The sequence below is a fragment of the Equus caballus genome, chromosome 20 (assembly GCF_041296265.1).
Source record: "Equus caballus isolate H_3958 breed thoroughbred chromosome 20, TB-T2T, whole genome shotgun sequence".
Lineage (NCBI taxonomy): Eukaryota > Metazoa > Chordata > Mammalia > Perissodactyla > Equidae > Equus > Equus caballus.
Window position 1 is genome coordinate 37,240,255 of NC_091703.1, and position 12,756 is coordinate 37,253,010.

Here is a 12,756-nt window from a genome sequence, read left to right on the forward strand (position 1 = left end):
GGCCGTCCCGGGCCCCGCCGCCGCCCCCATCGCTCCGGGCGGCGCGAGCCGGGCCGCACCGCCCCCTCTCCCGCCGCACCCCGCCCCTCCCCCGCGCAGGGGCGGGGCCCCTCCCCCACCGGGGACACCCCCGACCCCCCCCCCCGGGGGGCGGTGCAAGGTAAGGGCGGGGCCGGGCGGACGAGGAGCGCGCGCGTGTGGGGAGGGGGGCGCCGCGCGCGTGGGGACGGGGGCGCGCGTGTGCGTGGGTGCGGGGAGGGGGGTGGGGAAGCCGCGGCGGCGGCGGCAGCTGCTCCCTCCGCATGTTCTCGCTGCATCTTCCGAGTGGGGGGAGTTATGGTAACTGGAGGGGGGGCAGCGGAGGTGGGGTGGGGGGGGTCTCGGGGACCGGCTTCATGGAGGCCAGGGTCGCTAGCGTGCGCGGGGGCGGCTGGTGTGGGGTGGTCTTGAAGACCCTCAGTGGAGACGGCAGCCCGTGTGTCCGCGTGTGTGTTCGTGTTCATGCTCGTGTCCCGTATGTCTGTGCCATGTGCACACGGGGGCCCAGTTCCTCGTGCACACAGGTGCAGCCAGCCGTGTGCAAGCCTGTCCTGTCTTATCCTGCCTCTGCCCGGTTCCTGCCTAGAGGGCTGCTGGCCCAGCCACTGTCTTGTGAGCAGTCCCTGGCCATACTGATATATGTCACCTCTGACCCTAAGCATGCATGCCCCTGGCTAGGGCTCACCTCCTGTCAGTCTCCTGTGTGTGGGAATGTGTGGCTGCATGAGCAGGATTTTCTGTGTCCCTGGTGGCAGGTGTGTGTCTTTGCATGTGTGTTCCATCTTTGGCCTGGGTATCTGTGTCAATCCCAGCATGGGTGTCCAGGGTGTGTCTGGATGTGGGTGGTGTGCAGGTGGGGGGAAGGAGTAAATGTGTGTGAGTGTGTTCCTTGGAATCCTACCGTATATAAAACACCTTTGGGCTACACAGGTGTGAACCCCTGCTCAGTCGGGGAGTGGGGACAGAAAAGCTGAAAAGGGAAAGAGCGGATAAAGAGGAAAAGTCCGGGGAAAGGAGGAGAGGAGGAATGAGAGAGGCTTGGAGAGGAGAGGAGAGAGAGCCAGGGAGGAAGAATAGCTGGAGAATGAGAATGTGGGAGATAGTTGAGCCAGATTTAGAAGAGAGAAAAGAGGATAAGAGAGCTTAAGATGGAGAACTGGATGGAGGTGCTGGGAGAAGGGGCCTGGGAGCTGGGGAGGCCGGAGGAGGACGGTCAGGCCTTTCGGGGAAAGTGATCTCTGAGAGAAGAAAAGGGCGAGAATGGGAGAGGCACCGGGTTCATAGAGGCCCTGTAAGATCAAGCTTGATTGGATCAGGGGAGGCCACTCAGGCATAGAGGCTGGCTCACAGTGAGGCCTGTCACGGCAGAAACTGTCATTAGAGGTTCCTGTCTCCAGCACAGAGTTTTGCCCCCATTTCTCTGTCCAACTCTGTTCCTCATCCTGCTCTGGCTACCTCCCTCCTCTGGCTCTCCTTGAGAGCTGCCAGCTGGGTGTGACAAGAAAGAAAGGCCGAAGGGAAGGTTAGGATTTGGGGAATTGGAGAGCAGAGCAAGATTCTGTGGGTGAGGGCAAGATTAGAGAGGTTGGAGAGGCGGGAGTCCAAGCCCTTGCTGTGTGTGTGTGAGTGCAATTGTGTGTGTACACAGGGTGTGTACATGTGTGGGTGTATGCACAATGCCTGTGTTACGGGTCTGTGTAGGTGGCTGTTATGTGTGTGCATGCGTGTATACATCATGCAGGGATGGGACATGGAGACCCAGGATCGCACTGTATCCTTATCAGGTTGGCTTTGTGTGTACACAGTGTGTGCTGTGTTTTCTGTATGTGTCGCTGCATGAAGCACTAATAACGAGATGTCTTGTGTTTCTGTCACTCTGCCCCCTTTTCCTATGTGTCTCTGCTATTCTTTTCTTTGCAGCATTGAGAATCTTTGTAAGTATGTGTGTATGTGACTTATGTGTGAGTTCATGGATCTTAGTTTCTGGCGATATGTATAAGGTTATATTACTTCCAAGAATCAAGCAAACCAATTAGCAAATCCGTTCTCTTTTTGTGAATTCTGTAGTTCCAAAGCAAAATTTTAGTGGATTTAAAGTTAGACTTCATGTCTTTCTTAGAGGAGCTAGCATATGAAAATAATGGCTGAGCTAGGTTCCCTGGAGTGAGAGTGAGGCAGCCATACCTGAGAAATGCAGAGACTAGGAAAAAGATAGCCTGCACCCTTTGAAGCACGGTTGAGTGTGTAACAGAAGGATAAGTAATGCCTTTGCTTCTTGGTTTTTTGTTATTCTGGTAGCAGTCACGGAGTCAGGGAAGGGCTGGGGGAGAAAAAGGGGTTGTCCTGAGACAGAGCGGATGTGGTTGTACTTTTCCTGTGAATGAAGGATGTTCGCGCTTTTGGGATATGGGGACACCTCGATGTCATCAGATCCATGGTGTACTCAAGCATGTATCTTAGAAGTTAAACTGGCTTCCCCTGTGTGGGGGCCATGTGTATGTCTCAGGGTTAAATGTCCATCTCTGCAGTGTGCTGCCCACATGATTCCCCGGGGGACTCGGGCCACGCATCCACACCAGCAGCTCTCGTGGGTGCGGGGTTCAAGTATGTACTCTCCTGTTGCAGTGCTCACATATGTCTAAGCATGTATCCCGTGGGGTCTGTGAGCCTCAGGGTCTCAGAATGTGGATCCGTGGCACCCCAATGCTCACAGTTGTCTGTGTGTCTCATAAGCACCTAGATCCCCATTTATTTTTGTATTGTGGTTCTCACATGTGTACCCCCACAGCTCAGTGTATGTTTCTGTGCTCTACACATGTGTTCCCGAGGGACTGACAAGGGTTCTTGTGTCATGGGATCCACATTTTTGTGTGCAGACCTCCTAACACCTGGGTTTTAGAGGCAGAGGGAAGCTGGGGACTGATTCTAGGGAAGTTTGCGGGAGATTTGCAATTCTGGAAGCAAACAGTGAAAATGTAGCTGTGGCTCTTCCTTGTTCTGGAACCTAGAGGGTTAACAGGCAGCTCTTCCGGTCCACCCGCCCCCCAAGCCTGTAGCTTCTTGTTGCCGTGGAGATGGTAGCCCCGCCCCTGATGCAGTACCTGCCCCCCCATTGGCTGCAGTGGTGACTGTGGGGCTGAGGGGGGAGCCCAGGCCTGGGCAGCCATTCTGGAGCTGGAGCCGGAGCTTGGCATCCCCCCACTTTCATTCTCCTCTAGCCCCTCGGCCCCTCTAAATTCCCTGGCAGCACAGCCTCAGCTTCCCACCTCGGAGCTGCCACCCCTCTAGACTCTTGGCAGTCTGAGCTTCATCCGCATTCACCTCCCCCCCACCCTCACTTGGGAGTCCCCGAGCCTCCACTGCCCATCCTCCCCACTCCCCTGCATTCTTCTTTTTTCCCTTTCCCCCCCTTCCCTTCTGAGTCCCTGCCACTGCAGTGCACGTGGAACCCACCCTTCCTCCCCTCCCTCCATCTGCCCCTTCCTTGAATTTTCTGTCCCCAGGCTTCTTCCCCTGCTACTCCTCACAGGTCCCTTCCAAGACTTCCCCCTCCAGTCCAGGGAGGGGGTCATGGGAGGCAGCCCTGGCCCTCCAGACAGACAGGGATTCCAGGAAGGGAGAGCAGGTGGAAGATGTGCCCAGCTAAGAGAAGAGGAAAGCCTGCTTATGGGCAATGACCTTTAACCCAACTCCCCCCCCCCCCAAGCTGGCCCCTTCCTGGGGGGGTGAGCACCAAGGACCTAGCTTCTGTGGACTTTTGGTATCCTTTATTACTGGGGTTTTACTGACCCTCTCAGCCATGCCCCTCTGCTGACTGCCAGTCCCAGTCATGGGCCTAAGGCCTCCCACCCCGTCCCCCTCCGGGGGCTCCGGCTCGGGTTCCTTGCCCCCTCCTTCCCGCCGCCAGCCTCTCAGCCGCCGCTGCTCTTCCTGCTGCTTTCCGGGGGGTAGGTGAGGCTGGAGCTGAGGGGCAGAGGGAGGTGGGCAAATGTACTGGGGCCATGGGTGGAGACCCAGACTAACAGCGACCCCTCCCCACTTCCCTCTGGCCCTTTCCTCTCCTCCAGAATACCACTTGGGTCGCTCGAGGAGGAAGAGCGTCCCAGGGGGGAAGCAGTACAGCATGGAGGCCGCCCCCGCTGCACCCTTCCGGCCCTCGGTGAGTGAGTGAAGGTGCCTGCCAGATGTGGCTCAGCTGGGCCCCCTCCCCTCCAGCCCCAGCTGGAGCCTCAGGATTCTGAGAAAGGGGGCAGGAGGGGGAAAAGAGAGAGAGAATGTGTGTGTCTCCCCACCTCTTTGGTTTTCCCCTTCTTGGCTCTGCCCCCCTGCCTCTCAGACCAGCCCTCCCACCTTCTCCAAGCTGGTGTGTGTGTTTGTGTGTGTGCTTGCACCCGTGGGAGCAAAGGAAGACAAAGTGGTAGCAGGGCTTCTATCCCCCTTTCCTCGCCTCTAGAGACTTCCCTTTCTCCCCGTCCCACCTTCATCCAGGGACTCTTTACCAGCTGAGGGGTGAGTAGGTAGCATTGACCCTGCCCCAAATCACCCCTACCCCCATTGTCACCCCCAGCAAGGCTTCTTGAGCCGGAGGCTAAAAAGCTCCATCAAACGCACGAAGTCACAACCCAAACTTGACCGGACCAGCAGCTTTCGCCAGATCCTGCCTCGCTTCCGAAGTGCTGACCATGACCGGTACAGGGGCTGGAGCGGGTGGGATGAGTTGGATGCCATATAGTGGGCTCTGGATTGAGATTGGAGGGATGGGGGTTACCTGAGTACAGAGGTTGAGGGCCTCAGATTGGTCGAGGGATGTTATAAGGCATGGGACAGAACAGAGAAGAGGAAGCAAGAGAGGGGCAGGGAGCAGCGAGAGGATGAGCAGAGAGTCAGGAAAGAGAGTGAAGGTGAAGCCAAGGAGGGAGTCTCCTGGCCGACAGAAGGATGGGCTCCAGCCCAGGACTGAAGGAGCTGCACAGAAAGGCAGAGGAGTGACAGAGCCTGGGAGGGGCATTTAAGGATCCAGGGAAGGGAGGAGAGAGAGCGGTGTGATCTAGGCAGACGGGTGTGAGGGAAGGGACAGCATAGAGCATGACAGAGAAAGGGGAGGCCGGCACAGGTATACAGGTTGACAGAATAGGGAGAGGCTGTGGTTAATCCGTGGCCTGAAGCACTAGGAAGAAGCCCTTGGAGAAGTCCAGAGGGCACTGTCTCTGAGCCGGGGTTGCAGGAGGCTCATGTTTGCTTCTGTTGTCTGCTTCTTGGGGTCCCTCTTTGCATTTCCCCCTCACCCAATCTCTCCCCAGGGAGAATCCTGTCCTTCCTTTCCCCCATGTCTGGCCGCCCCCAGGATTGGGCAGGTAGGGAGGTTGGGATAGGTGAGTCACACCTTCCCCAGCCCCCCTCCCATGTCACCAGAGCTGGATTTGGGGCCGGCGGGGGGTGAGGGCATGGTATTCCTGGCCGCGGGGGCGGGGGGCCGGGGGAGCGTCGCGCTGACGCCCGAGATGACGGGGCTGCTATAAATAGCTTCTTGGAGGCTCCCACACCCGAGCTCCCCCTCCCGCTTCCCTACGGCTCTCCACTCTTCATCCCCAGGCCATCTCCATCGCCCTCACTCTCCTGTGCCTCCTGTTCCGTGCCCCCATCCTCCATTCCCCTCAGCTCCTTTCCTTCTGCCTTCCCGCAGTGATTGTCCGGGTTTCATCCCCTCTGTTCCCCATCTCTCTTCTTACGTCCATCTCTCCAGTTGCCCCTCCTCATCTTCTCCATCCTCTGTCTCTCTGCACATGTCCTTGCCTCCCTCTTTCCTGCTTCTTGTCCTATCTCCTCTTTTTCCCCAGTCCCCATTTTCAGTTTCTCATCTTCATTTTCCTTTTCTGCCCACAGCTTTCTCCTATTTCTTGTGATTTTCTCTCACTTTTCCCCTTGATTCTGCTAAAACTTGTCCTCTTACCTCATTCATTCATTCTTTGAATCACTAAATGTTTTTTAGCCACTAGCTGTGTGCCAGGCCCAGACAGACATCTTTGTGCTTCTGTTTTTTTACTTGCACTTTTTTTTTCCCTTGTATTGAGGCTCTGGTTTTGGGGGGTCACCTAGAAGTCCCACCTGGAAGTGTCCCAGGCCCACTTGTTCCCTTTTTTTTTCTGCCATGGTCCATTTCTGGGTTGAGATATTTCTAGGTGTCCCTAGTCCTCACAACCCCTTAAGTGTGAACTGGAGGGAGGGGGTTTCTTAAGTTTCTGATTTCTCTTACATTCCTCATGTCCTTCCCCAGGATAGGCTGGATTTCTTTCTGTCTGTGTCCGTGTGGGATGGGGGTTCAGGAGGCCCTTTCCCCAAGTCTCCGTCCTACAGCCAGACTGATGATGCAGGCCCCTGGGTGTGTAAGCAGAGTGGGGCCCTGATCCTCTCTCCTGAACCTCCCGCCTGCCAGGGCCCGGCTGATGCAGAGCTTTAAGGAGTCGCACTCTCATGAGTCCTTGCTGAGTCCTAGCAGTGCGGCTGAGGCCTTGGAGCTCAACTTGGATGAAGATTCCATCATCAAGCCAGTGCATAGCTCCATCCTGGGCCAGGAGTTCTGTTTTGAGGTACTGGATCTAGTGACCTGGGAAAGGCTGAAGGGCTGGGGTGAGGGAAGGTGAGGGCAGAGGGGCCTGGAGAAAGCGGCACAGGTGGGAATGTCAAGAGAACAGAAACCTTTGGGGCTGGGAGAAAGGAGGATAGGCCAGGGAGGAGGAGATGGTGGTGGGGTCTCCAGTACTTAGGAGTCAGCTCCCCTCTGCGGCCCCGTCTCAACTCCACACCCCTCTCTAGGTAACAACGTCATCAGGAACAAAATGTTTTGCCTGTCGTTCTGCGGCCGAAAGGGACAAATGGATCGAGAATCTACAACGGGCAGTAAAACCCAACAAGGTATTGGGAGTAAAGGGGACATAGACAGCATGGGCAAGGCAAAGGTCAAGCCACAGTGGAAGCTGAGAGCCTGGAGAGGAAGAGGAATTAAAGGAAGGGAGACTTGGGGGAAGAGCGGACAAGGTGGAGGGGACCTGGATGAGCAGGAGGTGACCTCCATTTTTTCTGAGTCCGTTGTTTCTTTCCACCTCATGATCTGTTTCTCTACCATAGAAATCACAGACTACAGGGTTGATGGGGCTCTGCAAGTCCTCTGGCCCATCTTCCCTGCGGGCAGAAATGCCCCACTAAGAACCTGACAGGCGGCCGCCCAGCCCCCGCTTGCAGCGTTTCTGCAGGCCACATGAGTTGTTGGCTGGCCCAGCCTCCAGACCTCGGTTTCCTCTCTGTAAAACTGGCGGGAGTCAGGTTGGAAGAGATGCTCTCTACAGTGTCTTTGGCTCAGAAATTCTGTGAGTCTGTGTCCTTCCCAAGGCTTCTGTTTCCCAGGAGAAATGCTCCTAGTTCTGTGAGTTCTTCTCTCTATCCCAGTTTCCAGTGAGCTCACAGTCCTGGTGACCCTCCTTTGGGGGACCCCTTGTTTCTCAGTGTCTTTCTTAAAGAACTAGACCCAAGACGCTGGATGCGATCTAACTCATGCACCTTGCTCCAGACACCAAACACCATGCCCCTTTTGCATTGCAGCGTCATCAGAGTCTCACCATGAGCTTGTGGTCAGTAGTATCCCCTCAGGCCCTTTTCATACTGACTATATAGCCTCACTCATCCTGTATTTATGCAGTTCACTTCTGATTGTCTTTGAAGGAGTCCCCCCCGTCCCCTTCAAATTCCACCTTAATATTTTTGGTTTGTTTTTCTAGCTTTTAAAATCTTTCCCAGTACTGCTTCTGTTGTCTGATGTATGAGCTACCCTTCTGTAGTAGTTTCCTGGGGCTGCTGTAACAAATTACAAAAAACTGGGTTGCTTAAAACAACAGAACTGTATTCTCTCACAGTTCAGGAGACTCCAAGTCCAAAACCAAGGTGTTGGCAGGGCTTTGCTCCCTCCGAAGCTCTAGGAGAATCCTTTCTTGCCTCTTGATAGCTTCTGATGGTTGCCAGCAGTCTTTGGCATTCCTTGACCTGTAGCTGCATCTGTCCAGTTTCTGCCTCCCCCTTCACATGGCCACCTTCCGTCTGTGTGTCTCTGTCTCCAAACCTCCCTCTCCATAGACACCAGTCATTGGATTTGGGGCCCACTCGAATCCAATATGAGCACATCCTAATATAGGTATATCTGCAAGGACCCTATTTCTAAGTAAGGTCACATTCAGAGGTTCCAAGTGGACATGAATTTTGGGGGTACTCTATTCAATCCAGTACACACCTTCTCAGCCTTATGATTGCTGTCTCATAGACTGTCTCACTTTCTCACTGGCTCTCCTCTTTTGGTGTCTCTGTCTCTCTGTCCCTTCCCCTTTATCCGCTGTGCTCACCCCACCATGCCAGGACAACAGCCGCCGGGTGGACAATGTGTTGAAGCTGTGGATCATAGAGGCCCGGGAGTTGCCCCCTAAGAAGCGGTACTACTGTGAGCTCTGCCTGGACGACATGCTGTATGCCCGCACCACCTCCAAGCCCCGCTCAGCCTCAGGGGACACCGTCTTCTGGGGCGAGCACTTTGAGTTTAACAACCTGCCAGCGGTCCGTGCCCTGCGGCTGCATCTCTACCGTGACTCAGACAAAAAGCGCAAGAAGGACAAGGCGGGCTATGTCGGCCTGGTGACTGTGCCCGTGGCCACCCTAGCTGGGCGCCACTTCACAGAGCAGTGGTACCCTGTAACCCTGCCAACAGGCAGCGGGGGCTCCGGGGGCATGGGGGGCTCAGGAGGGGGAGGGGGCTCAGGGGGTGGCTCAGGGGGCAAGGGCAAAGGAGGTTGCCCAGCTGTGCGGCTGAAAGCACGTTACCAGACAATGAGTATCCTGCCCATGGAGCTGTATAAGGAGTTTGCAGAGTATGTCACCAACCATTATCGGATGCTGTGTGCAGTATTGGAGCCTGCCCTGAATGTCAAGGGCAAGGAGGAGGTTGCCAGTGCACTGGTTCACATCCTGCAGAGTACGGGCAAGGCCAAGGTGAGTGCTGTGCCTTCAGGAAAAGGCGACCTGGGAGTGGGCACTTGCGTGAGGGGACAGTGAACATAGGGCACTTCTGTCTTCATGAGCTTGGGTTGTACAGAGGCTGACCCTTGGATTTTCCTCGGCCCCAGGACTTCCTTTCGGACATGGCCATGTCTGAGGTGGACCGGTTCATGGAACGGGAGCACCTCATATTCCGCGAGAACACGCTCGCCACTAAAGCCATAGAAGAGTACATGAGACTGATTGGTCAGAAATACCTCAAGGATGCCATTGGTAATGGCCCACCCTCAGGTCCTCTTCTTCGCAAACCTACCAGAGATCCACCCCAACCCTAAACCCGGCTAGTCCAGACCCCAGATCCACCTTCCTCAGCTTGATGCTTCCAAGCCCAGAGTCCCCGGACTCAGCCTCCAACCGCATGATTCCAAGATTCCCCCAGCCCAGGCAGTCCCTGTCCCTGCCCTTGGAAAGTGTGACGATACCCGGTTTTGCCCCCACCCCGACTCCCCAGGGGAATTCATCCGTGCTCTGTATGAGTCTGAGGAGAACTGTGAGGTGGACCCCATCAAGTGCACGGCGTCCAGTCTGGCAGAGCACCAGGCCAACCTGCGAATGTGCTGTGAGTTGGCCCTGTGCAAGGTGGTCAACTCCCATTGGTGAGACTGGGAGCGCTGGGTTGGGGGGCCGGGGTCGGGGGAGTCGTGTGTTCATCTGTTCATCCATCTGTCCATCCTCAAAGAGGACTGAGTACCAGTTATGGGCAAAGCATTGTGCTGGGTGCTGTAGAGCAGACAGAAGAATGAGGCCTCGTCCCTGCCCTCAAAGGGCCTCCACTAGAATGAGGGACAAATTAGATGTACAAAAAGCCACAGAACAGTTGTAGTATGTGTTAAATGTCAAGGGAGGGTCCTCCAATACAACATAAGGTCAGAGAAGGCAGAGCTTTGATTGTGATAAGCAGGGAAGTCTTTGTGGAGGAGGTGCCCCTGGGCTGGGCTGTGAAGACTGGGTCAGGTTCTGATACATGGATATGGTGGGCAAAGAAGACATTCCAGGAGAAGGCTGTGGGACACACACATGCATAGAGGTGAGAAGGCCTAGGAGCTTTCAGGGGACAGCAGTTAGAACAGGTTTAACAGAGCACATGGCTCAGAATGGAGAGTGGAGGGAGAGATGTCTGGACAGGAGGATTAGAATGGGAATCTGGAGGGCCTCAGCTGCCAGGTTCAGGAGTCTGAGTTCATTGTTAGGTCATGGGATGCCACTATGGTGCTGGTGCCAAGAGGTATCATGATTGAGAAGATTAATTCTTAAGTAGAGTGGGGGGTGGGGGTTGACGAGTCGGGAGAATGAAGTCCAGGCTAGTTGGAAGCTCTTGTTCGTGGGTCAGGCATGGAAGTCAGATCCTGAATCAGGATGGTGACAGGAAAGTAGAGAAGGGGCTACTGTAAGGAGCCACTGAGGAAGAGCTTTTTCACCTGACTGCGGGAGCTGAGGTCATGAGGCTGGTGTTTAGGAGACCTGTGGCCTCAGTGACAGAACCAGGGAAGTCAGGAGGAGGAGCCAGTTGGAGGTGTGGGGGCGATGGTGAGCTCCGCCTTACTCCAGTCAGAGTTTCCGGTGTCAATGGAACACTGAAGTGGAATGGGGAGGTGGGGAGAGTGAGCTCTGAGCCATTCCAAGGACTGGGGATCATGCCGGGGGCACCTCCATCCCCATTTCCCTGGAATCCAGAAGAGTTGGGGGGTCCGAGCTCCCTGTACCTCAAGTGACCCACCATCTCTCTCCCATCTCTGTCTCTCCCTGGTGTCTGTTTCTCTTCTCCTCCTCTCCTTGTCTCTCTCACACACCCTCCGTCTCTCTCCCGCGTGTCTCTCTCCCGTCCCCTTCTCTCCCCCTCCATTTCTCTCTCCCTAATCTGTCTGTTTCCTCTGCCATAGCCCTCTCCTTCCAGCAGCCTCCTGTCTTCCTGCAGTCCCTCCCTCCCTGTCTCTCTCACCTGTTTCTACACCCTCACCTCCTGCCACCCCCCTCAGCATGTTCCCTGGAAGCTGAGGGTCTCTGGGGCTCAGTCCCAGTCTCTCTCTTTCTTTCTCTCTCTCTCTGTCTCCCCACCCCTTCCCCCCAGCGTGTTCCCGAGGGAGCTGAAGGAGGTGTTTGCATCTTGGCGACTGCGCTGCGCAGAGCGGGGCCGGGAGGACATCGCTGACAGGCTGATCAGCGCCTCACTCTTCCTGCGCTTCCTCTGCCCAGCCATTATGTCGCCCAGTCTCTTTGGGCTCATGCAGGAGTACCCAGATGAGCAGACCTCACGAACCCTCACCCTCATCGCCAAGGTCATCCAGAACCTGGCCAACTTTTCCAAGTGAGGGAAGCTTCAGGGCTGGGGGTGGGCAGGAAGGGTCTCCTGAGTCCTCAGAGACCCTAAGACCGGGGTGGGTGTGAGGCCTTCTGCGTGTGTGACCTCTGCCTTCTGGATGCCTTGGCCAGGTTTACCTCAAAGGAGGACTTTCTGGGATTCATGAATGAGTTTCTGGAGCTGGAGTGGGGTTCCATGCAGCAGTTCCTGTACGAGATCTCCAACCTGGACACGCTGACCAACAGCAGCAGCTTTGAGGGTTACATCGACTTGGGCCGAGAGCTCTCCACACTGCATGCCTTGCTCTGGGAGGTGCTACCCCAGCTCAGCAAGGTCAGCAGATGCCCCTTTGCCCCATCCCCAGATGTCTCCAGAGGCTCCTGTGGCCTGAGGGACCACCCCCTCCATACATTTTTCTCCCTGCCCTGTCCTCCGACGTATCACCACCACTCCCCCAGCTCAGACACCCTCCGCCTGCACTCTCTGAGGCCCTCTTAGAGCTGGTCACGTAGCCCCCAGGTAACAGCCTCACCCTTCCAGGAAGCCCTCCTGAAGCTGGGCCCGCTGCCCCGGCTCCTCAATGACATCAGCACAGCTCTGAGGAACCCCAACATCCAAAGGCAGCCAAGCCGCCAGAGCGAGCGGCCCCGGCCTCAGCCTGTGGTGCTGCGGGGTCCGTCAGCCGAGATGCAGGGCTACATGATGCGGGACCTCAACAGGTGAGCACCTGAGACCCCCACCCTTGTGCCCCAGAAACCCCTCCTTTTCTGTTCTGGATGCACTTCACTAGACATCATTCTAGGGCTTGAAAGAAAGGGAAAAACAGCAGGTTCTCAGAGAAAATGGTAAGGGGACAGGTACAGTCAGTGGTTAGGCTGAGAGTCCTTTAAAGCCAGAGGGAGCCCGAGAAGTGTGGAGGCTCCTCTAGCTCCAGCTTGTTGTAAGCGTAGGGGTCTGGCTGTCCCAGAGCTGAGGTTCAGCCAGTGCATGCTGGATCAACAATGTGGTGTCAAAACATGCAAATATCTCTGTACTAGCTGGTAAATAGGCACCACCCCCAGCCTCCCACTAGAACCCCACAGACCTCGCCATGATCCAGCACTAGAGAAGTAACACCAAGACCCTAGTGGGCCTCCCGAGCCACAGCATACGTTCCGATGCAACGGCGACGGGCCTCAGCTGCTGCTCACTGTTTGATGACCGCCCTGCTTGTTCCTCTGCCATCTCGCCCTCCATGATGCCATACCCATTCCACCATTCCCACCTCCCCTTCCATTCGCCCATGTCTTCTGCCCACTGCTCTCCTTCTCTCTCTGTGCTCGCCC

General features: G+C 56.0%; 1 protein-coding gene across 23 annotated transcripts in view; it reads left to right on the forward strand.

Annotated features, from left to right (window-relative positions):
• Positions 1–12,756, forward strand: part of SYNGAP1 (synaptic Ras GTPase activating protein 1) — a 33,635-nt gene that overhangs the window by 9,826 nt on the left and 11,053 nt on the right. For 15 of the 23 annotated variants that reach the window (XR_002802214.2, XR_002802212.2, XR_011429679.1 and 12 more), the window contains exons 4-13: positions 4,107–4,198; positions 4,607–4,728; positions 6,473–6,626; positions 6,853–6,951; positions 8,440–9,066; positions 9,201–9,345; positions 9,584–9,728; positions 11,201–11,437; positions 11,563–11,764; positions 11,972–12,150. Coding sequence is in view for 17 of the 23 variants with exons in the window: in XM_023624717.2 (XP_023480485.1) it covers positions 4,107–4,198; positions 4,607–4,728; positions 6,473–6,626; positions 6,853–6,951; positions 8,440–9,066; positions 9,201–9,345; positions 9,584–9,728; positions 11,201–11,437; positions 11,563–11,764; positions 11,972–12,150 (2,002 nt within the window). In the remaining 6 variants the exon portion in view is untranslated. Of the gene's footprint in view, positions 1–31; positions 161–269; positions 340–2,320; positions 2,644–3,169; positions 3,991–4,106; positions 4,199–4,606; positions 4,729–6,472; positions 6,627–6,852; positions 6,952–8,439; positions 9,067–9,200; positions 9,346–9,583; positions 9,729–11,200; positions 11,438–11,562; positions 11,765–11,971; positions 12,151–12,756 lie in introns of those variants that run through there. The other 8 variants (XM_023624723.2, XM_070244454.1, XM_070244451.1 and 5 more) reach the window with 8 other exon arrangements.